The 24,627-nt window shown below is 49.7% G+C and overlaps 1 protein-coding gene across 20 annotated transcripts in view; it reads right to left on the bottom strand.

Annotated features, from left to right (window-relative positions):
* NFASC (neurofascin) overlaps positions 1-24,627 on the bottom strand; it is a 97,134-nt gene that overhangs the window by 22,204 nt on the left and 50,303 nt on the right. For 9 of the 20 annotated variants that reach the window (XM_055819805.1, XM_055819809.1, XM_055819807.1 and 6 more), the window contains 18 exons: positions 23,471-23,582; positions 22,617-22,801; positions 22,099-22,230; positions 21,545-21,688; positions 21,040-21,151; positions 20,775-20,941; positions 20,057-20,204; positions 19,298-19,422; positions 18,363-18,398; positions 17,273-17,374; positions 16,965-17,162; positions 15,715-15,785; positions 14,893-15,115; positions 12,774-12,889; positions 11,297-11,501; positions 9,295-9,417; positions 8,493-8,666; positions 6,454-6,468 (listed from right to left, as the gene is read on the bottom strand). In XM_055819805.1, the coding sequence (XP_055675780.1) occupies positions 6,454-6,468; positions 8,493-8,666; positions 9,295-9,417; positions 11,297-11,501; positions 12,774-12,889; positions 14,893-15,115; positions 15,715-15,785; positions 16,965-17,162; positions 17,273-17,374; positions 18,363-18,398; positions 19,298-19,422; positions 20,057-20,204; positions 20,775-20,941; positions 21,040-21,151; positions 21,545-21,688; positions 22,099-22,230; positions 22,617-22,801; positions 23,471-23,582 (2,388 nt within the window). The remainder of the gene's footprint in view (positions 1-6,453; positions 6,469-8,492; positions 8,667-9,294; positions 9,418-11,296; positions 11,502-12,773; positions 12,890-14,892; positions 15,116-15,714; positions 15,786-16,964; positions 17,163-17,272; positions 17,375-18,362; positions 18,399-19,297; positions 19,423-20,056; positions 20,205-20,774; positions 20,942-21,039; positions 21,152-21,544; positions 21,689-22,098; positions 22,231-22,616; positions 22,802-23,470; positions 23,583-24,627) is intronic. The other 11 variants (XM_055819812.1, XM_055819813.1, XM_055819819.1 and 8 more) reach the window with 6 other exon arrangements.

Below are 24,627 nucleotides of genomic sequence, written 5' to 3'. Positions count from 1 at the left end.
GGCTCCCCGAAATAAGAAACAGGATTTATCTCTTAAGAGAACATCATAATCCCATTTGTAGTGTGCCAGGCAAGCCACAATGACATGAATTCAGCAGCCCCTGGGCTAAACCTCCAGCCTTTTCGAGCTGCCAGTTCAGCTCGCAGCTTCTCAGCTGCTTCCTTCCTGGCTCATCTCCGCACTAATACTGGTACTGAGTCTGGTGATGGAGCAGCTTTAGCATCAGCCTGGATTTTAGCTCATCGGTATGTGATGGATGGTGCTTTGCCATCACTGCCCCTCACAATTTACATTCCAATTAGGACAAAGGGGTTAGTACATCCCAAGCTGTCCAGGGGGGATGTCTGAGCAATTTGTTTTCTAAATAGCCCCATCCACGTCCCACCTGTGCTGTGTTTCCAGAGCAAAAGGGTCAATGTGCATGTTACACAGCCCCCCGCAGTGTGGTTTGAGGGGGTCCTGAACACCACCAAAGCGGGGAGTGTGTTGGCTTGGGCCTGAAAACCTGCCAGCAGAAAACGCAGCTGAAATGCTGCTTAAACTGCCTCAGGTAAATGACCAGAGATTTACCCTGCGGTGCTTGCATTAAATTATATTTACTTGCTCTCACTGTAGGTCAGGGGATTACAAATCCCCCCCGTTAGGCAAGTGAAACCAGCTATTTTAAATATGACCCACAAACCAGAATAGCTCTAGGAAAGCACTTTAAAAGGTGTCCCAGAGCCAAGCCAGGGCTTTCTTTTTCACCAAGTCCATCCCTGAGGAGGACCAACCCCCAAACCCTCAACCCTCCCAGAGGTCCAAAAGCAGAGAAGAGCAGTAGGTCACTCAGTCCATCTCCCTACCAACTGCAGCTGCAATAAAACCACAGTTACCGGCACATCCCGAAAACACCAGCCCACCTCAACGTGTGCCCAGAAAACACCAGCCCACCCCAGTGTGTGCCCAGAGAGCAGCCCATTCTCTCCGCGGCGGCACCAACGCAGCATCGCAGCCAGCCTCATGCAGCAGTGCAGCCACCCAAACACAGCACCCGCCTCGCGCAGCCCATCACCAGCCGAGGGGCGAGCGGGGGTGTCCGGCCACGGGTGGGAGATACTGAGGACGGGGAAGGGAGCCAGGCTGAGTGGGGAGTGGCACGGCTTTGTCCTCGGGTGTTTGTAGCTGGCAAAGCCCTATCCGACCTGGCCCAGCCACGGCGATGGGGGCGTTGGGCGTTTTGCTGTTTGGCGTTTCTTTCACCCGGTTACCGATCAAGGGCTTTGCTGTGTCCTAAGGCTATAAATTAGAAAAGCCTTTCTTGGGTTGAGATGTATTTACACCCATCTTTGCTGATTCATAGCGGTTTTTTGGAAGGTTAAGAGATTAGTGTCACTGGGTTAATGTCACCATTAACCCGATTAAGCTGCAGCTCCTCCACGGGTTTGCGATGTGCACAACCAAACGGTGCCGTAGACACTAGTTATTAGCTAATGCACTCTCAGCATTTTCCCTGTGAATCCCTGGCTCCTTTCTAAGGAAAACAGGACCCAACAAGGCACAAAGGATCGTGCTGAAAGGCAGGAGCTGGTGGAAAACCTAGTACGACCCCCCAGCTCCCAGGCCTGATAGATGTCTCTGCATCGTGCCTCTCCCGCACAGCACCATCGAGGACTGGCTGCATCACCTAGCACTACTGTAATGGCTTGAGCAGAAGGAGAGATTCAGCTGTAATGCTTCTCTAGACCCTAAATACGAAGAGATTATCTGCGATAAGTCAAAGCTTTGCTGTCCCTCATGTAGGGTATGGTCTTTATGTATTACATGCAGATACGCATGCACGCAGGTGAAGCTGCAGTGCCAAGACCCTCCTGGATGCTGCACTGACTGTAGCAATTCAGCACGGGGCTGAGCTGTGCTGCTCAGCTCCGGCCAACAGCAGTGCCAGGCAGGATTTGCCCACACCACCCTAGCTCTAGTGGAAGCCATCCCCGAGAGTGGAGCTATCATTGCATCAGAGTAACACGGCTCGCTCCTGAGCGGGTTTCTGCATGAGATCGAGGAAGGGGTGTCGGGTAAAAATGATCCTGGCAGGCCTAGGAACAGGTGTAAAATGGGACTGGGTGAGTCTGGAAAGCAGTGGTTCAGAGGGGGGAGGATGGGGAGAGCACTGATGGGTAGCACCGTGCCGTAGAGTGGGAGCGGGTGGTGGGAAGGCAGCACCGCGGCCGGCCAGGGCTCCCGCAGCCATGGGCAGATTTAGTCCTAAGCTGCCCCGGGATTCAAAGCTGCAGCCTCATTTGTGTATAAATATGAAATGTATGCGGGAGAAAAGCTCAGCTGGGAGATTTGGGGGAAAGAAGATAAGGGTCATTCTCTAGATTTTGAAATCCATCCCCTAATGAGAGCTGATTTCTGTCAGGGGGGAGATAAAGGCAGTCTTTGACAGAGATCAGAGCGCTCCGGCATCCCCCAAAGAAGAGGGCACCCCACTGGGGGGGTGGCAGGGAGCAGCCTGCGTGGGGCCATGGCCCATCCTGGGGGTCCCCGGGGGTCCCCTGCTCACTGCCCACTGCCTCAGGGCTAATTAAGGAGTGACAGATCACTCCTCCTGGCTGCAAAAGGGGGGGGACAGGGGGGGGTGCCACTGCTCCTTTTGAAAATCTAGAAATCACACACATCCTTCTAAAAACGTGGTTGCAATACTCTCTCTGGTATAACATTTCTGAGCTTTGTGGAGTAGCTGGATTTATTTTTCTGCGTTGAGCTTCGCTGAAGGGCTTTGGCAGCAGTTGCCTCAAGTTTAGGGACAGGGATGAGCATCTGGCGTTTGTGTGATGGGGAAAAAAATTTCCCCCCTCTGAAAGCAGGAAGGGGCTGCTGCCTTCCCAAATTCAGGGCAGAGCAGCAGGCTGCAAACCCGTGTTCCAAGAAGGCTTGAAATTGCCCCAGTACACCCAGGAAACCCAGAGGAAAAGCCAGCACCAGTGATTCCCATTCTCTTGCTCCCACCCTAGCCTAGCCCATCTTCCTGGAAACATCTAAAGGACCATCCAGCTCATTAACAGGCCCCATCTTTGCAAGGCAAATTGCTTTTTCTGTCTGCAAGATGCATTACCCTTTCAGGTAATGGAGATGGAGACCGAGGGGCACGGTGGGGAGGAGATGGGCTGTTATAATGGACAGGCGATGCAGCGGTCTGGCTGTAGCAATTAATAGACTTAAGTAACGAGAGATGCTTGCAGCAGGACGGCCATGCTCTTTGCTGCAGCTTGGCTCCTAGGACTGTGAATGGACCAGTAAAAAAAAAAAAAAAAAAAAAAAAAAAGAGGCCAAACCTTATGCAAAAAGTGTGTGAGGCTCAGATTAGAAAAAAAAAAACAAAAACAGAGAGGAAGAATCATAAAAGCAAAAGGGGGATATTTAAAGAGGGAGCCTCTTAAGAGAGGGACTCAAGTCCTGCTCCGAGTAGTGTCACCGCTCAGGGGTTAATTGCATGGGTTTTTTGCAAAATACAGGAAACAATACGCATCCATACTGCATCTTTAATTATTTAAAGATGCTTTTAATGTGTTGTTGGGCTGTAGTAACAGCTTTCCCTTGGGTGTGTCTGCAAAATAATTAGGCTTGGAGAAATTTGATTAATTTTTCATGAATTTTGATGATTAGCCAAAATACGTTTTCAGAGATTTGGGTGGTTCTTTTTCTTCTCACCCTCTCCCAGATTTTAACAACAGAAGGAAATTGTAATGGCTTTACCATAAAGTGTTCCAAATCTGATGATAGCTGTAAGAAATTCAAGAATAGAAAGGAGCGATTGAGCAACCGCTAAAAGAGAGGGGTCAGCAGTTCTCCCTGCTGTCTGTTTCTAAAACGAACAATAGGATCTTTCTCCTCCGCTTCCTAATTATGGAGACACAAGAAGGGAACAGAGAAAAGTCAGTGTTTTTTCCTTAAAGCCTAAGACCAATACTCTTTATGGTCTCTGAAGAAGTTTTTCCATACACAAGGGTAGTATAGGATCTGTGTTTGCTTTTTTTTTCTCATTCATAGCATAAATGAGAGCCCTTTTTAGATGTCCTCTCTTCCCGTATCACCTCTCCCTTTGTCCAGGTCTGGCTTAGGAAAGGTAAAGCCTTTCTTAAGTAAAAGTCCCTGCATTTCACTTTGATGTCATCAAGCTGGTCCAGTTTCTCACACACATACAAAACAGCTATGACCCTGTATATGTCAGGTTACCCTGAAAAAAAAGACTTTTTTTTTTTTTTTTTTTTGTGCCAGCAGCCCCCAGCAAAGAGTGTTTTACTGCAATTTAAGGCAACTTTCATTGTGAATCCATAAAAATCTACAAAATCTAGGTCATTAAGTGGAGATGAATCTACCGAGAAAGGTCAAGCAGTATTTCAATGGAACCCCGTACTTGTCGGGAAGAGAAACAGCCTCTCGGGACAAAAACCGCTCAAGTTGTGTAACAGCTCCCGCCCCCGCCCCATGCCCTAACGAGAAATGACATCCAGCTCAAGAGCAAGACGAAGATTTGTGCTGGATCTTGGTAGGGCTCCCACTGCCTTGATTTCTCCGGCTGAAGCCTCGCACGATGAGGAGGCTGAGTGCGCCTGAGTTAGTGCTGAGCAACCTACTGCTCCACTTACTGACTTTCAGACTTCTTTCAGCTCTGGCATACCGTTTCTCTTTACTGTTTCTCCTAGCAGAAGGTAAAAAACAGAGGTGGGGGACACCAGCGGGCTCTGTTTTTGCAGAATTATCCTTTAAATGGCAAATAATTCATCTAGCTTTCAGTAGTATAAGAAATCATGCCTGAAATGATATGATGCTGGAAGGCTAAAGAGATGGCGTTGTGTTTTCAAAGTTCAGCAATATCCACCGCAAGTAGAAAAGTACTTTAGAAGTTGATCCTGATCCATGAAGAAAATCTGGATTCTTGTGGATAAGCTAAGCCCTGGCTGAAGTACAAGCTGTAGCAGCAAAACAGCCTTCCCGGACTCGGAGGATAGAGATCCCCTAAGCCAAAAGGTTACATTTGTTTTCAGTGTCCCACCACCCAAAGCAGACCAATCTGTTACCCCCCTTTTTCTTTCTTTTTGGTAGAGAAAAATACAGTAAGAAAAAGATTGGCATCTAATCAGAAAGGAAAGGGGGAAAAAAGCAAAATTATTGGGAGGAGAGACATCACTGCAACGAAATAAAAGGAGGAGAAACATCTATGAGGTAGGAAAGCAAAACCTACAGGTGCAGAGAGCAGGTCCTGCACTTGTATCACTTGGGAAGAGTCTTCTCTAAGAAGCTGTTCCTCCTCGGGAAGCCCCGGCAGCCCCGGGGCCGTGTCCAGCAAAGGCAAAGCACGCCCTCTTACAGAGCCCTTGGTGCGGGGCAAACCAGTGCTGTTGCTCCAGACCAAAAGCTTTTCCGCAGCATTCAGGGTGCATTCGGGCTGGCTGCACTCCCTACCCTGCCGCTAGCCCCCCTCTGAGCTTGGTCCCGGGGCCGGCCCCGCTGCTGAAATCGTGGCTCAAAGGCAGGGAGAGGGGGAAAGTCACAGCTGCAGCTTTTGTAAGAGGTGGGCGTCCTTTGGGCGACTAGAAGTTCTGCTTTATGCTTTGGACTTTGCCGCTGGGTAACTGGGGATTTGGGTTCCCTTGAAAGCAGGTAGAGGCGCCGCCCCCGTTACAAGAAAAGGTTTCTCTTTGCTTCAATGCTGCTGTAGGAATACGCAATCGAGGGCAAAGCCAGCAATAGCCTCGCATGCAGACATGCACAGCTGTGGCACAAACATTGTCCTTAACCCTTTCAATGGGCACCTGGAAACAAAAGGATTCTCCTGTACGAAAGCCCTGGCAGCCCTACAAGAACTGTGGGGAGGTGTGTGGCGTGTGGTGCCCGTGTGCTGCAGCACAGACCTGTGGAACAGGTATAAAATGGGATTTTATATGTTGCCAGCAGCAGCAGCCCAGCCTCTCGGGTGTAAAAACGCAGCTTAAGTAGGGCAGAGCAGGGGTGCAGGATGGGCACCGCCGAGTCAGGGCTGGCTGGTAAACGTGCTGTTTTGCAGGGCAGGGATGTTGGGGCTTAAGAAAGGAGAGGGCTTTGTGCGGATCTGGTGTTAAAAAACCTCTTTAACAGGGCAACTTCACTCTTATTTTTGCTTGTTCAGTCTGTGGCAGTGACAGCGTTTGGTGGGGTTGGCGATCCTGAGGCATCTAGGAGGCTGTAAAGCGCCACTCAGAGATATTTTGCTCTCTGCAGCCCCTCCTGTGGAGCCTGCCCTTGTCCCTTCTGCCTGTGGGGCTTCGTTTTTACCCGCCGTCATTCCATATGCCCAATTTAGACTCCTGAGGCTTCACCTTCCCATTGAAAGGGTTAATGGAGTGCATGCTTAATTGCCAGCACACGCGAGAGAGCAGAGTGGAGTGAGCCTTGCCCCATGCCTGTTACCTCCTCCAGCTGGTACGGTACCTGGGGTTGGCGTGGCTTCAGAGGGCAGCGCCAAGGATAGAGAGGGGAATACGAAGAGAGCATAGAAGAGAAGGGAAGAGAAAACAGAGGAATATATAAAACAACCAGAACACACCAACAAGAGACTGGGGACCACTTGCACAGCACCACCAGAGACTTGAGAGAGAGGGAGTAAATGCATTAGCCACAACCCGTCACCCTCCTGCGCATCAGAGCCACTCGCAGAGAGCAGGGATGTCTCCGTGGAGATGGAGATTACCAGTTAAACACACCAGCTCTGCAGCAGAGATGCCAGTGGTGGCGGTTAAGCAGGGTGCTTAAGCAGGTGCTGATATCTAATCCCAGCAAGGACCAGTTTTGACACTCCAGATTTCACCTTTTTCTGGTGAACGCAATTTTTCTGGTGTAATTCTAACATCAGTGCTCGTCCTGCCCTGTGGGGGTTGAAGCCCATGGTGCACAACATCAGAGAGATGTATTTTATTTAAACTTCTCAGGCGAGTGAGTCTGGCAAGCAGAAAACAACCTCTGAATGTATTAATGGGTTTAATTCTCTTAATCTGCCTTTTTTTTCTTTTTTTTTTTTAATTCCAAACTCATCTTTCGTGTAGCCTTACAGCAGGTACCTTCATAGCATTTAATGTTGCACATCGTGCTCACACGCCTGTCGTTAGCAGGACCCACCTGTGTCCTGTTGTCTCAAGTTTTTACGTCAAACTTTGCCTTATTTCTATCACTTCAGACCGTATACTAATTTTTTCTTGCTGCTTCCCCCCCCCCCCCCCCCCCCCCCCCCCCCCCGCGATTTTTCTTTGCTAAGCGGCAGCAGCTCATCCCTTCGGCCAGGGCAGGTGGGGAGCACTGGGTGCCACCATCCATCCGTGTCCCCAACCCTGCAGACAGGGGACCTTACCTTGTCACGCTGGCACACGCTGTACCTGCTATCTCCTGATACAAAGCGGTTAAGCAATATACAACAGTGGTTGGTTACGGCTATTATTTGGCTGGGCTCTGCTAACAGGCGCTGTTACCAGTGTATAGAAACAAACCCAGTAAAGCAAATGGTTTTTTTTTTTACATGAAACAACTCAACTATTGACTATCAGCACCGACAACTTCAATCCGCTCCCTGTGCTCTAACAGTTGGTTCGGCAAAGCTCCTTTTTAAAGCAATGACGTGCCCCCTCTCACGTTTGCCAGGGTGTAACTTAGTGGTTTTTTTTTTCTCCTAGCATATGCAGCCCCATCTCCCATCCTGTCACGTAAATTAGCAATGCTGGAGCCCACCTAAGAGGTGTCAAGAAGCATTTCATTTCCAATGGGTCATCAGCAGGAATTGCTTTTGCTACTTAGAGCCATTAGTTGGGGAGGGGGAGATGGGGGAAAGGAGACAAAAAACTCCATTAAATCAGAGCGCTAACCAAATCATAGGTCTTTTAGCAATTGCTAAAGAAAGGAAAGAGCCAGCTTTTGTCTCCCCGAGTTCCCTCAGGGCTCCTGAACTTTCACTTAGTTTGATGAATGTCTCACAGTGGGCATTTTATCCGATTATGAATCCGGGAGGTGGGGATTTGCTGGGGAGGGCTCAGGTCAGCTGCTGATTGTGGGGTGACAGGGAGGTGGCATCGTAGCCCCTGTCTGGGGTTCACTGCCTGGAGGATGCAGCTGCAGCATCCCCTTGGAGCCACGTCAGAGTCACCCGTCTCTGCCCCGAATCAGCTGCGGAGAGTGCAGAGGGGCAGAGCGAGAGGAGAGCAAGGTGGCCTCCTGCTCCAGGGCATGTGAGGAAGACCAGTGGCTTGGGGGGCAGCATGATGGTCCCCTGGAGCACAGGACAGTCCCCCCTGTCCCCTCTGCATGCAGCATTTCTGCTGCAGTATTGGGTCCTGGCCAGTCTATCTAGCTGTGCACCAGTTACTGTCTTGTACCGGTGGCTCTGTTGCCCACCTGAGCCTCTGACCTGCGCTTTTTGGCTCATACGTGTACCGTCGCCCCCCCTAACCCCTCAGCAAAGCCAGAAGCTGTTGCTGCTCACATACCTTCGTTCAGCAAGGCTGGTGACTCCTCCACCAGGGTTTCTCCTTCTCCCACCTGGGTCCGTGCGCGCAGGAAGAAGCGATAGCGCGAGATGGGGTCTGTCCTCTGCAGTGTGAACCTTGTCTGATTGGGAGAGAAGTTCTCTACCAGGGTTCGGCCCGTTTTGGATCCGTTAACTGGGGAGGAAAGGCAGGTCGTGGTGGCTTCAGCCTGGTTTCAGAAAGACGCTGCGCTATCTGCCTCAGCACCTTGCCCCCGGGACCGACCTGCCGTCGGTGTGGGGCTATGTGCTTAGAGCTATAGCTGCTGTTCAATACGCTTCATCGAGGGCGGCTGGTGACTTAGTGGCGGGGGGGACTTGCTAACGGGGACGTTCAGGGTTGTACAGGCGGTCGGGGGAAGGCACAGCAGAGTGCCGGGGTCTTGTGCCGGCCCAGGCACCATGCTGGGCTCTACAGAGTGTGCTGCACTCTGGGCAGCACCTCTTTGACAGCTGGGAGCTTGTGTTTGAGTGAGCACAGAAACTACTCAGACTGAGCTTACAGGTCTTGCTAAATCAGAGCTCAAACTTGTTTCCCTGCAGTGGTGGACTGTGGAGAACTGCTGAGCACCCGCCATGCTCCCTGCTCCACGGCTCCTCTCCCACACCAGCCTGTCTCACCTTGCCATCACACAACTCACAGAATCCAAAATCTCCACTTCCTTATGGAGAACTTTCTGGGCTAGGTGAGGAGGTAGCTAGCAGTGAGGAAAATATTTCGTGACTTAATTATTATCACTAAGAAGATAACATGTGGAACGTACAGGCTTGATATCTAAGGTTGTATCCTGTGAGGACTCCATTGGGATGTTCTGGGTGATCCCACTCCAGATTGATGATTTCCAGATTTGGCTGTCGGATTCTTAAATACCTGGGGGAGCTGGGCACTTGGGAGGAGGATGGGACCAGGAAGGAGAAGGAAAGAAGAAAAAACATACAAGATAACATACCTTACAATACTGTATACATCGCAGACTGGCTGATACACTCCGGACACTTATAAATACAGACACACACACAGGTAACACACACACTAAAAGTCAGAAGCCGACTGAACAAGAATCTGTGCCAGAAACCATCTGCCAGCCCGGGGTTTTCAGCAGCGTGAGCGCAGGGAGCAGAAACCAGAGCAGCTCTGCATGCAACCCCAGCCCCGGCAGCAGCGTGCTGCGCTGCGCTCGCTGGGTACCGCACCCGCGGAAGATGCTACAGCCGTGAAGCGGAGCTGCGACACAGCTCAAGTCCCATTTCTGCCTGTTGTACACGTACTCTGCTGGTCTTGTTTACAGCCCCCACCCAGCCCAACATTTACATCTCATCTGTTTGTCTGTTGGAACGGTGAAAAATAGTATAGCAGCTCCTCCCATGGCAAAGCATCTTTGTGTTATTAATGCCTAGAGATCTGTAAGGGGGAGCTGGTGCATGTGCACAGTGGTCCTTACCCTGAGGAATGGCTGCTTTTATGACTGCTTATTCGAAGCTAGTAAAGGAAGGAAGTCATTATACAGTCCTGAATTAAATTATTCTCCTGCTTTAACTCAGAATTGCATGTCTAAACTGGGGGAACAACTTGGCTCTCAGATCTGAGAGATTAGTGATTTTTATAATTTTTTCTAACAGAAGTTTTGCAGAATATCATTCAATCTCCTAAATATCAATATATAGCCAACAAAATAGTGGTACAGGAAAAAAAAACCACCCCAACAACCAAGTTTCCTTATGACAAGAGTATAATCCACTGTAATCGTTTCAATCGGTGCCACCCATGTGTGAGTTTAGCCACCCCAAATGCTCTGTGCCTCTAGCACGCAGGTAAGCAGCTCAATCAAAAATGCACCTGACTGCAAAACACTCTACTGGAACAAGGTCTTTTCTTTCTAAACAAGCTTAATTATGGCTGATCAATTGAAAATCCTTAGAAAATGGTGGCAGCATCCAAGTGGATGAAGAAAGAGACAGGACCGAGAGATGCTGTTCTTGTGCAGCCGGACTTGTGAAGAGAAAGAGGAGGACCCCGTAGTGTTTTGTGTTAATTGAGACAGGATTTGCTTTAGCCTCTCCTGTTTTCTCCTCTTGCATTTTTATAACATACTGTGCCAAAAACATCTGTGCTGTAGGAAGATTCATTGCCAGCTGAAAGTGCAGCTCCAACAAAAAGTTATTGGTGTGTCTATAAATAGCTCCTGTGACAGCAAGAAAATTAAAATCTCAAGTTCATCCTTGACACAAGCTCTTTAAAACAGAAGAATGAAGTGCTCTTGCCTTAAAAGCCTGACAGGGGTATTAGTGACATCCTTTTGGAACAAAAGTACTTGGGTCTTGGAAAGATTTTACTGCCTTTTACTGAGCGAGATGAATATGTGCACTCCTGTTTCACCGACCCGCAGCACCGGGAGGCGCGGTGACATTTGCAGGTCAGGCAGCAGATCAAGGGCACAGTGCTGTGCCTCTGAAGAGGTTTTGCAAACATTTCTCTTGTTCAGCCTAAGAAATACTTGCTGATGCGTTCAAAGTAACCTGAGTGGGATTTTTAGATCGAGGAGACAGTGCCAGTAGGTAGCTCTTAGGTGTAGCTGCAGAGATGTCACCTGCCCTACGGTGACGAAGGCGTGCAGCAGTGCCGTGTGACAGTGATGCTGCCCAGGCTCAGCTAAAAATTATCCCTCGCATCTCCCCAGCAGCATCGCTGCTGACCCCCCCAGGCCTCTCCCAGCACGCACCCGAGGGATGGGTGCCTTGCACAACCCCCCCCCCTGGGGAACGTACCTCCTTCGGGTGTGGGGAACTCCTTAATTTCACTGCGTGGCCCATCTCCTCTCCCGTTGGTTACAACCATCTCAAGCTTGTAGTTGCTGTAAGGAAACAGCCGGGACACTATGCCCCGGTTTCGGTCTCCAGGAAAACTCACATATTGCCGTTTTTTGGAGACCCACAGGTTCTTCAGCAAACTACTGTCTCTCCAGAAATAGGCCTTCAAGAAACATGCATGGCAAGTGAAGCTTTTCCCATTTAAGTGCAATTGTTTGTTTTTTCATTAACAAAGCATAGCAAAACGTTGCCTTTCCAAAGAGCAGCTCTGGGCTGCAGAAGCCTTTTAGAGTAATTAATGAAGCTCCACATCCCTCCCCCCCAGCCAGGCAGGTCAGTGGTGTTACTGGAGGAAGAGGCTGAGCAGAGGGTTAAGTGCTTACCAAAGGTCACAGAGCAAAACCACTAAGCTCAGACTACAAAGAGCTGTTTCTGGTTCCCAGGTGCTAGGCAGCGAGTGACTTTCTACCCAGAGTAGCACCGTAGCGGTGTGCAAGGGAAGATGCATCCAGGCACAAAGGAAAGCCTGAACTTGGAAAGTCTCCCATTCGAAGCCCCGACTGTAAATCTTATTTCATGCAGAAAGAAGATCCATTCAGAAAATAAACCAGAATGCCAGAGCAGAGGCAGCACAAATGAAAGCCGGACCTAGGGAGCTTGCTTTATGCCCAGCAGATTATTTGATTTGAAATGCTGGAACTGTTCGCAGGACACGTGCTTTTGGTAATGTCTTAAACTCTGATAGAAGGTGCTCTCTGCAGACTTTTGCTTGTTGTGAATAGGGTCTGTCCTTCGTAATAAACGCTATGTTATTTTACCTTAGCCGTAAATATCCAATGTTAAAAGAAAAAAAAGAAAAAAAAAAAACAAACCAACACACCAAAACACAACAGGATCCATCATGCTGTCTTTAGTTGCCAGTTAGTACGAACCGCTGGGTTTAGGCTTTGCAGAGGTTGGTGTTCATTAAAAGATGATGTGGGTACTTTGGGGATGACACAAAAACCAGCCTGTCTGTACTTGTCTGAGGTTGATTTCCCCCTGAACCAGCCAGCCCATGGTTCTGGGGAGCTCTAGAGCTAGAAGGCACCTTGCTGCATGGGTAGGACCCCCAAGTCCCTCTCTGGGTGCACAAGGGCAGCCCCGCTTGCTTTTTGAGCACCCCAGCCCAGCACTGAGCTCTGGGGGAGCAACAGGAGATGTCCCCAGCCCCGTCCAGGCACCACAAAGAGCAAACCAAGCCCCTTCGTTTCTGGTGAGGCTCCATAGGAGACCTCAGCCTCCGTGTCCCCATCCAGCCATATCCACTTGGGACGGCAGGAGGAGAGTTTTCTGTCATCCCCGTCGCAGGCGGCTCCGTCACCGGGGCCACCCCGCCTTGTGAGAAGGTTAGCTGTATTAATAGTCAGTGCCGAAGAGATTTGGGTTTGCTCACTCTGTACTCCTTGAGCTGTCCCTGGATGGTGTCCAGGTGCACTCGGGTCCAGGTCAGAGCAATGGCAGTGCTGTTTAAAACTCTTATCCTAACATCTGTGGGCGCAGCCTTGGGATCTGAGCGTTCAGGGATAAAGCAGAGTGTACGTTAGGCACCCAGCAGTACCCTGGAGGGTCAGACAGACGGACGGACACCCCTCTGCCCCCCTTGCCATGGTTTTCCCATCGCAGCATGGCCAGGCTGCTGCAGACGGGGCAAGCAGCAGCTCCATGCCCCAGCTCTGGCATCTTCTGGCTGCCCTGTCTGCTGGCAGCGTTTCATAGGTATGATCACCTCCTTTTCTCCCTCCTTAAGTTCAGTTCCTGAGGATTTCCAAACTGGATAAAATAAAACAGCAGCAACGGGCCAGTTCCCAGCTTCTTGCCCCCACCTGGGGTGAGCAAACCCCCTAAGCGTGTGAATACCCAGAACAGCAGCACAAGCACCTACCTCTGCCCCCGTGCTTTCTCCCCAACATGTGCATGCTTGAAAAGTTGACTATTGTCACTGCTTCCACAGGAAGGGGGGAAGGAAAAAAAAAGCACAAAAACCCCCAAACAAAAAACGTTTCATCAGCCAGCCATCACAAGAATGGTCGTGCTCCAGTTTATAGCAGGGCTTCCTTCCTACACGCCAGGCAGGGCTCTCCCTCTCCGAGTGAAGGGTCCTGGCAAATCCAGCCCCCTCCCACTGTGCCCAGCTGGCTACCGTTAGACCCAGGGGTTACAAAACTACCTGTTAGTTCCACCTCTGTTCATTTGAATTTGGTCAGAACCTGCTGTAGGTCCGCTGGGTTTATTACCTCCTCTTTGCAGCTCACCTGCTCATATGTAGAAATCTGCAGTTATTTGTGAAGCAGTTCAGGGGCTACTTTTTTTTTGTTTAGTTGGTTTTTTGACTTGTCCCAGCCTCGGGATACAGGCAGGACCACATTTGTGTCTGGGATGTGATACGGCAACTTTGGGCTCCCTGGTTTACCTCCATATAAAGCGCATGTGTGGGCTTGTTCACATCCTCCCAAACCTCAAAATTATTACACACTTTTCCAACTGAAAGTGGGAAAGAAGACCCTGGTAGCGCGGAGACGACAGTGCAGCCGGGTGCTTGTGGAGCTTTTTTGGTGACAGCCTCTCAGCTAGGTCCAGCTCTGCTCCGGTGCTCAGCTCTTACCCTGACTCCCCCCATTCCTGCCCATTTTCCTTCCCGTTGCCCTGTCTCCGCTGGGAGAAGATGCCCAGAAGAGAAGGCGTCACGCGTGCTCCCTCAGCACAAGATCGCCGATTTGCTCGTAATTACTGTGCCCCATTTTTGTGCCCCTTTGACTTCCAGCCTGGAGACACGGATGGTTAGCTGGCTTATCTGCCTTCCTTCTTGGTACTTCTAAAGTCACACAGCCAGGGCCCCCCCACTCCTGCTGCAATTCGAGGAACTGACACCTATTTCTTTCAAAACAAAGCTGCTGGCAGCAAACCGCATGATCCTAACTGGGTAAGGATAAGCGCCATTGAGACTGTCGGATGCTACAGGCGCAGACAGTGATCCCAGTAGCCCAGAAAGAAGGTGAAAGGGTTAAACGAGGTGGCTGCTGTTCTGGTGACCAGGTGGGAAGTTTTAAAGAAAGAAAAGCTGAGCCAATGGTGTGTTGCAAATAGGAGCCTGAGCTGGGGCTTTGTCAGGGAGGCACAAGAATCCAGTCCCGGATGAACCAAGGCCACTCACAGCACCTCTCCTCTGAGATGAACTCAGCTCTCTACAGATATCAGAGGCAAAAAAAATTCATCTGGTTTCTTGGAATACAGTCAGAGTTCATCTGAAGTGAAATCTTACTGTCTTCCACCCTCAGAAGTGTTATCCGAGTGTTACAGAGAGCAAGGGAGAGGCTCAGTGACTTGGGGTCATGCAGGCAGAGCCCCCAGCAGAATCTAACGGCCAAACCTTTTTCTTCCAACACTTGGAACTGGATTTTTGTGCCAAATCAAGCAGAGCTGTGAGCACGTCCCGGGCACAGGTGCCAACCCACTGACCTCAGGTGGGATCCAGCCCCGAAACACTTACGATCTCCGGCTGAGAAAGTACTCACAATCTTCCCCTGAGTAGCCGATGACGGTGTCAGGCTCTGGTGCTCTGCCAAAGTCATTCTCTGCCTGCACTTTGATCTCGTAGGGTACATAGATGGGGGTGTTCCAGACGACGTGCCTTGGCGTCTTCACTGTCTCGTTGTACCAGCTCCCTCGGGGGTCCCTTCGCCTCCATCTCACGATGTACCTGAGGTTGGGCCCATAAGCTTGAGTTGCATTCAGAGGCTTGATAGACCAAAACAGAAAAAGAAAGTGAGAAGAAGAAAGAGCAACTGTATTTCTCTGCCGTGGAGCTCCGAAAAGTTCTGTTCAGCAGCTGGTTCTTGTTTCACGCTCCATCAGCGAATCCCAAAGGAGGTCAGTACTTTTGTTCCCAAAGGGAGACCTACCCAGTCCTTGCCCTCCAGCACCAAGGCAGGACCAAGAACCCTATCCTTATATTCCAGTCTGTACTCCCACTGTAATTCCTACCCTCCATAGCGATGCTGGCTTATTTGTGGATGACACCTGCTGGTGCACGGAGAAAAGCAAGGGCTGGTCCGTAAGCCCTATATGCTCAGCATCCTCCCTAACCTGTATCTGCCATCCAGCATCTTTCCTTGTGCTTAAATAGTGGCAAATTATTGTTCTTATCACAAACCTTCTTCTAGGCACTAACAACGTCCTCTCTTGTAAATAGGTGCATCTTCTGCATTTTATTTATGATCATTAAAGTTCTGATGTTCTGATGTGGTATGATGTGGAGATGCTGTGTTCTCTGTATCTTAGCATCTGTGACCGTAATGGTAAGATGCTGAGTGGCTGTCAAGCACCAAAGAACTCACCGTCCAGGTTATCTCCATGTTGTTTTTTTGGGTCCCTGCACCTTGAACTCCTGTTGGGTTAATTTCAGGACCTGAAATTCACATTTGGAAAAAAAAAAAAAAGGAAAAAAAAAAAAGCAGGTTTTAATGTTAAAATGACCATTTGAGTGGTTAAAAACCCTTTACTGTGCCAAGCCAAAAGTACTTCCAAGTCAGAAGTTAATGGCCTGATTTTTCCAGAAGTTCCCATTCAGGTTAATGGAACATGAGACTCTGAGCACTCTTGAAAACCAGGCCATTTATTTAGGAGCTTCTTTTTCTTCCTTTTTTTTTTTTTTTCCCCCACTCTCAAAATGTCCTAAATCTTTGAAAGACAGCCATTGTGAAGCAACCTCAGGAGCAAGAGTGACAGTCTGAAAGAAGCAGAGTGATGTCAAAAGCCAACACTAGATGCCAGCAGATACTGCACAAGTGTCTCTGCAATGGTTAAATTAAGAAATGCAGCAAAACCACTGAGTTCCTGTGAATTCCTCATAGGAATATTCCTAAATATTCTGCAATGTACATAGCACTGGGCACACAAACAGAGACCCGAGTCTTGGTTGTGGACTGGAGCACATGGTTTGGGTTGGAAGGGACCTTACAGACCACCCAGTGCCACCCCCTGCCACGGGCAGGGACACCTGCCACCAGCCCAGTTGCTCCCAGCCCCGTCCAACCTGACCTTGAACCCTTCCAGGGATGGGGCATCCACAGTTGCTCTGGGCACCCTGTACTAGTGCCTTGCACCCTCATAGCATCAACCTGGGCTCCTGGCCAGCTCTAGCAATGGGCAACGAATTAGCAATTTTGGAACAAAATGCCTTTTGCTTGTGGCCAGTTTATACTTGAGTCTAATTTTCTAAGAGCCTTCTGAGCTTCCTGTGCTCAGAAAGGATGAAAGACTTTCTTTAGAAAGCTTCTCGGTAAGGTGAACCCAGGCTTTCCTTCAGCAGATTCTGCTGGAGCGACCTTTGCATAAATCTTTCCGTTTGAGTTTGGCTGCTCTGCAGGGTATCAGTTGCGGGCTTGAGGATGCGATATATAAAATTACACCCAGCACACGACTGCGTGGACCAGCTCGCTCGTTCCCTCACCTGTGTAAATCTGTTGCTTTTGCAGGGGCTATAATCACACCCCATGAGGGGAGAGCCTACATGGAGGGTGGTGGCCAGATGTGAAGACCAACGTCAAGTCACTATGGCAAGAAGGACTGGGAGGACGATACTTACGTGCCCCGTTGGTCTGGTATCGCTCAGAGGGCATGCTGGGCAGGCTGCTGCCCACGTCGTTCACCGCAATCACCCGAAACTGGTAATTGACGTAAGGAGAGAGGCTCAGGACAGCTGAGTTGACGCTCCCAGGGTATCTGGAGTGGTTGTGCCACATGCCAGGTTGGAACCGGTCCTCTTCAAACTGGACGATGTAGTCTGGGGGAGAGGATGGAGAGGTGGAGTTAAGGGTCAGCTCACAGGGAATTTTCCCTCCACCGTGCAGAAGACAGCGGGAGGGATACGGGGCCGAGGGCCTGGTGGCAGACCTGTGATGGGGCTGTTATTGTCGTCGCCGGGAATCCAGGTCAGCCGCACGCTCCTCTCGGCCAGGTCTGTCAGCTCCAAGTCACGGGGCCGGTCGGGTCGTTCTGTTGGCCGAGTAACAAGACACATCAGGCTGGGATTGTCCCAGGAGCTGGGAATCCCACTTCCCATCGCTTCTCCCAGGAGGGGAAACCCTGGCCACCTTAGCCCAGACCTGTGAGAGGACACGTGCTCTCCGGCACGATTCACGTCCTGCAGCTCGGTGACCAGTGCAATTTTTAAAATACGTATGTGCTCATGTACTAATTGTGCCTGGCGTTGAAGCCCTACGTGCTCCCTCTACCACTGATGTTACTTGGTGGTGGAAAGTGGAATATATATTTTACACACATACATATATATTTTTTTATATATATAAAGCACCTATCACCATATCGATAAACATTCTTTGGAACCACTCTTGACAGCAGAGGTAAGAACAGGAGTCAGTCTGTTAGTACCTCAGCACTCCTGTTTCCAACCAATTTACAAAAAAAAGAGAAAAAAGCCACAATATTGTGGCTTAGCAGGGGGATAGGTGATCTTACAACAAACTACGTGCAGCTGCCCCAAAAAATAAACGCAAACAAATAGAAAGGACACAAAACCTCAATGAAAATACCTACTTGTTAGAAACGCTCTAGGCACAATTCTGCTTTTTCCACCTGGTTGCAACCCACATGGTCACACAAAAATCAGCTCATGCAATAAGCGGAACAGTCCCAACTTCTGTCCAGGTAAAGGTCAAGGGATTCAATATGATTTTATTATTTTTTTTTTTGTCTCCCATCAGGGCTCACCATTTCCAGGTATGGGCAAAGTGATTCTTGCACTCGGGAATTGGCACTGTGGGACACACAACGAGGTGGCTCAGGACCTTCCTACCCGCGGCCATCTGGATGGGTTTTCAAGGGCAACTTGGAGAGGACTTGGAAGCATCAGCTCCCAGCTTTCTCAGCCACTACACCTAGATTTTTCTGTTGGCGTTATCGGCAAGGCAAAACAAAAGAAATGTACAAAATAAAATCAACCCAATGAATTAGTGATGATTACCTTTTGGTAAGTCTCTCAAACGGTTAGCAGGGATAGCTGCAAGGTAAGACATTGGTTTGTTAACGGTGTTAGTTTAGTCATTAAGCTTGGTGGCCAGAGGAGCACCTGGCAAATACAAAATTACACACACAGTTATAGATTTCAGAAGGATCCGATCCTGCCTGGGGACCAGAGTAGCTACATCCTTCCCCCCGAGACCTCCAGGCACGCTCTGCACACCTTTATTCATACTTGTAGTACACAGCAAAGGGGAAACATCAGCCTGCTAGAGAGTTAATTAGCTATTAGGGGAAAAGGAAGGGAAATAAATCAAATTATTAGGGATACGGGATCCATATTGCGCTCTGACTTTTGTTGGGCACTGTGGGCCTGTGCCAGCGGTGCTGGCAGGTTGGGGTGCTCCTGTGGAGCAGGATCTGGGGTGGCCAAGAGCAGGGATGGATAAATCGGTGCTTTGTGAGTAGATCTCGCAGTGTACTTAAATGGGTGTGGGGAATGGGCTTAGGTTTGGCACTCCCTCCATTGAAAAGGGGACCTGCCAGGCTAGGGGTGGTTTGCTCACCCCTGGGTTTCCAGTGTTGCTCAGCACCCTGACATTCAATTAAATTCACTTGCAGATTTAGGACTGTTCTCACAGAGCTTCAACGTTCACATTTGGATATTTTTAGCTGTATGTAATAACTATTTTTTTTTTCTTCTTCTCAAATGCAAGTTTTCTTCAACTGAAATTCAATGCCATTGTCTGAGCCCGAGATTAGGCAGCACGTCCTTGCCGAGTCCTGCAGCAACGGAACAAATGCTCTGCCAGCGTTTCCCTGAGCATCTCTGCTTCAGAGGACAAACCTGTGATCACAGATCCCCCTTTCAGTCTGACCTTGAAGTCAGTCTCTTGTATTAAAAATAAAGCACTCAGCTCTGTGTCAGTACAGCTTTACCCAGTACGGTGAGGTACGCCTTAGCTGAGTCCTTGTCCAGCTCTGTGCTAGCTACGCAGGTGTAATCCCCTTGGTCCTTTTCAGCCACGCCATAGATTGTCAGACCATCATCTTCTTTCTTCATCCTTAAAGGGATAAAAATGATAATCATACCACTGTGCCTAAGCACATGAGGCAGCAGGGTTGAGGTCTAAGCGTTCTCTGATAAAATACATAGAAAAGCCCAAACACAACAGGAATATGTCCCTGGTCTGGAGATTTTATCAGCTAAGGATGTGTTGAGCTATTCTGGGAAACCTCATTTCCGAAGGAATCGGCAAATGTACTGTGGTATCTATGTGGAATAATCACTCTTTTAGGAAAACAGCCTGACCTCTGCCTGGCTCGTGTCCTGCGATCAGATCTCGCTTCATGAGAAGGGGGTTGGCTGGGGAAAGGAAATTACAACCATACCACTCACAGCAGAGAAACATTAATTTCAAAGTAGCTTGTTAATAACCGACCCATTTTATCAAGATGCCCTAAAATACCTGTAAATAAAACCTCCAGTCAGAGTCTTGATTTACCCATCAGTCAATTTTAATTGCTAGGTGGTGTCTGTTGGAAGGAGTTAGTAACATGAAAAGCATCAAGTACAGCAACTATTGCCTAGATGGGAACTCCATGTTTATCTGTCTTATCCCTCCTGCCTCCTGAAATGTTCTGTAAGAATTCCAGCAATCCTGGGAGAGAAGAGCCATGGAACTGTTAACCACAGACCTGTTCCCGATGTAGAGGGGTGCATCATCTTTCAGCCAGGTGACCGTGAGTTTCAGCGTAGGGTCGTGCTTTATACGGCAGTGGAGGCGAGGCATGGAGCCCCTCTTCACCACTTGGTCTTCTGGTCCTCTCACGATCCTGGTTGGATCTGCACCGAGTCAGAAACAAAGCGTGAGGCGCCAAACTTCTGAGTCTCAGCTCAGGAACGCGAGGAAGAGCGGTGTTAGGTAGAAGGGACATGCATCCACATCAAGTGCTTGGCCAGCCTGCGATACAAATGCTTGCAAATAAATTAATTTAACAAGCCATTAATTTATGCTGACTCTCTAAAAAACACGCAGCTTTCCGAGTCAGCAATCAGTTTTTCTGAAGAGGGAAAGCCCCGGTGGAAATTTGATTCAGAAAATGTTTTGTTGCCATCAGTTAACCCTGAGGAACATTTTGTATTTCTTTTTGCATTGCTTACGGCGTGTCACAGCTTAGTATCCACACCAAGCCCTTCGGCAGCATCAGTACATCCACAGCCTTGGTTTTTCCCCAACATTAAAAGGGAATCTCGACCATTTTCTGGATTCCAGCTCCAAATTACTTAGTGCCTGTCCAGCTGACAGACTGCAGAAGTGCACAGCCAACCCTCCCTTAACCTAAATTATTATTTCTGCTGCAAATTTCAGAAGATCCAAGAGACTGTTCTGACCTGGAACCCTTCATGCCCTACCTTTGACCTCAAGGCGAACCTGGGCCTCTGCTTTACCCAGGATGTTGGTAGCGACGCACGTGTAGATGCCCTGGTCCTCCTTCCGAGCCATGTTCATCTCCAAGCTCCCGTTCTCGTGCGCCTTGTAGTTTCCTCCATCCAGCGTGTTCCCCTGGCCGTTCTTAAACCTCACAACACCACAAAGTGCTATTGTAAGGGAAGAAAGAGCAGGAAACCTCCCCTTCCCACCCCTGCGGGCTGGCAGGGGATGTGCCGCAGCTCTTACCATCGCAGGGTGGGGATCGGTGACCCAAAGAAGGGGCAGTCGAGTCGGGTCCTGTTGTTTTGAATCACCCTTATGAGCTGATTGCGGGGGGCCAGGATCCGAGGAGGCACATCTGCAAAGGGCAAAAATCACAGCCACGGAGAAAGAAAAGAAACCAGCGTCCAGTTTCCACCACTCTTCCCAGTCTCTTCATCCACCCTCCCTTTTCCTTTGTTCACCCTTCCCCGTTGGCACCAGCAAGATTCAGTAGAGCTTCTCTGCTCCCTCTTGTCTCTCCTTCCCTTTCTAGCGTCGCTACATGGATCAGCCTACATAGCATCAACTATGCTTAGCCTCCCCCGGCTTTGCAAGTCCATGGCAATGGACTTCTGCTCCAAAGCCCAGTTGCAGAGGTCACGTACCCTCAAGCACGAGCCTCAGAGTAGCTCCCAACAAAGGCAAGCAAAGAGAAAACTTCTGCAGGGAAAACTTGAGTATAGGGTGTTCCTCATCCCAAAGTACTTACCCAGGACGCTGACAAAGGCGTTGGCGAGAAGGTAGCCGTGCTCGTTGGACGCGTTGCATTGGTACACGGCACTGCTGCCGATCTGGGTGTCTCGGAATACAATAGTGTCTCCAGCCACCTCTCGGCTTGGATTGGGGGGAGAAGCTTCAAAACAGAGAGCACTCTTCAAATTCCATTTTAACTTAAAATTCACGAGACAAGAAATACCATTCCGCATCTTTCCATCTCCGCCCAGATAAAACTAGACTATGTGACCTCCCCAGCCTAAATTTTAACTTAAAATTCATAAGACAAGAAATATCATTCCATGTCTTTCTATCTCCGCCCAGATAAAACTAGACTATGTGACCTCCCCAGCCTACAAAGAACCTACAAAGGTTCAACTGGCCTCATCTCAGTCGAGCAGGTGGTGTGAGTGCTGTGGTGCTGGAGCCCACGCACACTGCTCGGCGAGGTGCCTGGCATCCCGACAGCAGCTCCAGCTCTCAGGGGCAGCCACCAGCACCTCGGCAGGGATTTGGTTGTAAAGGAGGCACATACTCTCCCTTGCTCACCTTCTATGGGTTCGCCGTTCACCAGCCACTGGATTGCAGGCTTGGGGTTCCCGTTGGCTCGGCACACCAGCCTGCCGTCCTCGCCAGGGGCCAGGATGAGGTTCTGGGGTTCGTCCAGCCAGTATGGAGCAGCTTTAAAACACACCAACACCCCGGTTATAAACGTGACGGTACCACCTCCTCCCAAATCCCCTTCCCACTGCTCCCTGCTGAGCTAAATGAAAACACCACCCCTTCCAGTGGGCTTCCCTGGGTGCTATGGGGGTGGGGAGCCCTCTCTCCCCCTTCTTTGGCCACACAAACCCACAACTTTTATATCGGTTAGTAACTCCGCTGAGTTACACCAGCTGAGATCACATCTCACACTGCTTTGAGGTCAGTTTGGATGAGAAGCAGGTACGGCTGGATACAGCCCCGGCTGCCCCTTTCAACAGAGCAGAGCATCCCCTCCCGTGCACATCCCCTCACAGCTGCTGGTTGCGAAGGGAAAAAAAGATGGCAAGGTAAAGATGACGTACCCTTCACTCTCACCGAGATCGTGTGGCGGATGCTGCCCATCTTGTTTGATGCCAAGCAGAAATATTCCCCAGAGTCTTCCTCAGAGACGTTGGAGATACGAAGAGCCTTGTTAAAGTTTTCCAGCTTGGTTTTGCCTGCAGGGAGCTCTCCTCCTTTCTTGTACCACATGATGTCTGGTGCTGGTCTAAGGAGAGGGAAGGAGATAAATCCTTTTGCAAACCAAGAAAATCACTTCTAAGATGATAATCCCACACTTGGAACCACCTACTCACACCCAGGGACTGAGCCAACTGCTGGGCCACCTTTCTTCCTACCATAGCCCCTGAAACCCAGGACCCTGAGCATCACCAGCTGATCAGCAGCAGGGTCGACCTCAGGCACTGTGCGTGGGGATGCAGGGCGCCGCTCTGGCAGCATGTGCAGGCAGCACCAGGCAGCGCTGCCAAAGCCTCACCCTGAGCCCAGGACACTTCTGCAGCACATGGACCACAAAAGTCCTCACCCGCAGTTTATACAGCATGGTGAGCAGCACCCAGGAGACTTGCCAATAGCTATAAGCACAAAGCAGTGGAAAATCATCCTTGGACAGCAAATATCCAGACACCTGCTCTCTGAGCAGTGCTGCAAAACTCAGCTTTCCTGTTTGCTCCATGCTTTTACGCTTCAAGTAGGTTATGAGAGTATTGTTAATAGCGGTTAAAAGGAAGGGAACGATCCCTTTTCCTAGCCAGAGGTATTGCCACTGGTGATTGAGTATCTTGGTCCCAGGCCCTGGCGCTGGGGACCACCCTCTCCCCATCTCCGCCAGCCGCTGGGAAGCGGCACGGGAAGCGGTACGGGAATCAGTACGTACACTCCTGATGCAATGCACTCCAGCAAGAGGTCCACCCCTCTGAGCACCATCTGACTGCTTGAGGTCCCGTAGGGATACATGAAGCTGGGAGTTGTTTCCATAATCCCTCGGGCTGAAATCAGCAGGAGAGGAAAAAAAAAAAAAAAAAAAGAAAGAAAGAAAGAAAAAAAAGAAACAAAACAGCATTTTTAAACTCTCCTTTGCCGCAGCAACAGGAAGGGCACATACAGGGGCCAGAAATACACGGTGTTTTCAGGGGGAAGCTGTCAAGTTCCCAGCCAAGCCTGGGATGCTGAACTCACACCCAGAAATATACCTGGAAAGCAGAGTAGGGCCCAAGGTAATTTTTTAAAGTGGAAAAAAAAAAGGGGGGAGAGAGAGGATGCTTGGCAGGCAGGGAAGTAAAGAAGCAGCAGAGGATGGAAGAGGGAGCTCAGCCACAGGGATGGTGCATCAGGAGAGTCTCCACAGCATCAGCTCCAGCCGGGCAGTGCCTTTCCTGCTCACCCCTGCCTCTAGCACAAAGAAATGGGCTGAAATCAGGTGAGACTTGGAAATACTGATGGACACAACATGCAATGAAGGATGAAAGGAACAAATGGGTGCAGGAAAGGTTTACTCAGACAACTGAGCCGCTTTGCCACAGAGATCTCCGAAATACGGAGCATCCCGGCGCTGTCTCGGCCCTAGCAGCACCAAGGAGGTTTCCCACCCTTACTAGGAGCTGCGGGGCCTGGAAGGACAGTGCCCTTTGGGAAGGAACAACTTAACGAGCAAAATGACCAATTTCAGGACTGGACAGGAAAGTTTAACAGGAAAAAAACAGGGGAAGACACAAGACAACTCTCTACAGATACACACAGCAAAGGTCTCTCTGTAGGGGGAAAAAAGTTAATTATTAATGGAATAAATTCCACTAATAAGTGGAATTATTAAACTAGATCTAGATCAGTGAGGACAAAACAGGATGAGATGGGCTTGAAAGCAGCAATAGCAGAGACAGAGGTTATGAGATTAGGAAAGGGGGCAGAATGGCCAGGGTGGACACAGGGTCACCACAAATATCCACAAGGGGAGCCCACCCCAGTGCAGGAGCAGGATCTTGGGGTGCACACTTGACTCTCCTGCAGCCCCGAAAACCCCATTCGCTAGGAGAG

The sequence above is a fragment of the Falco peregrinus genome, chromosome 16, assembly GCF_023634155.1.
Source record: "Falco peregrinus isolate bFalPer1 chromosome 16, bFalPer1.pri, whole genome shotgun sequence".
NCBI classification, from domain to species: Eukaryota; Metazoa; Chordata; class Aves; order Falconiformes; family Falconidae; genus Falco; species Falco peregrinus.
The sequence above is the reverse complement of the archived record's forward strand: the minus strand, read 5'-3'. Positions and strand labels throughout refer to the sequence as shown.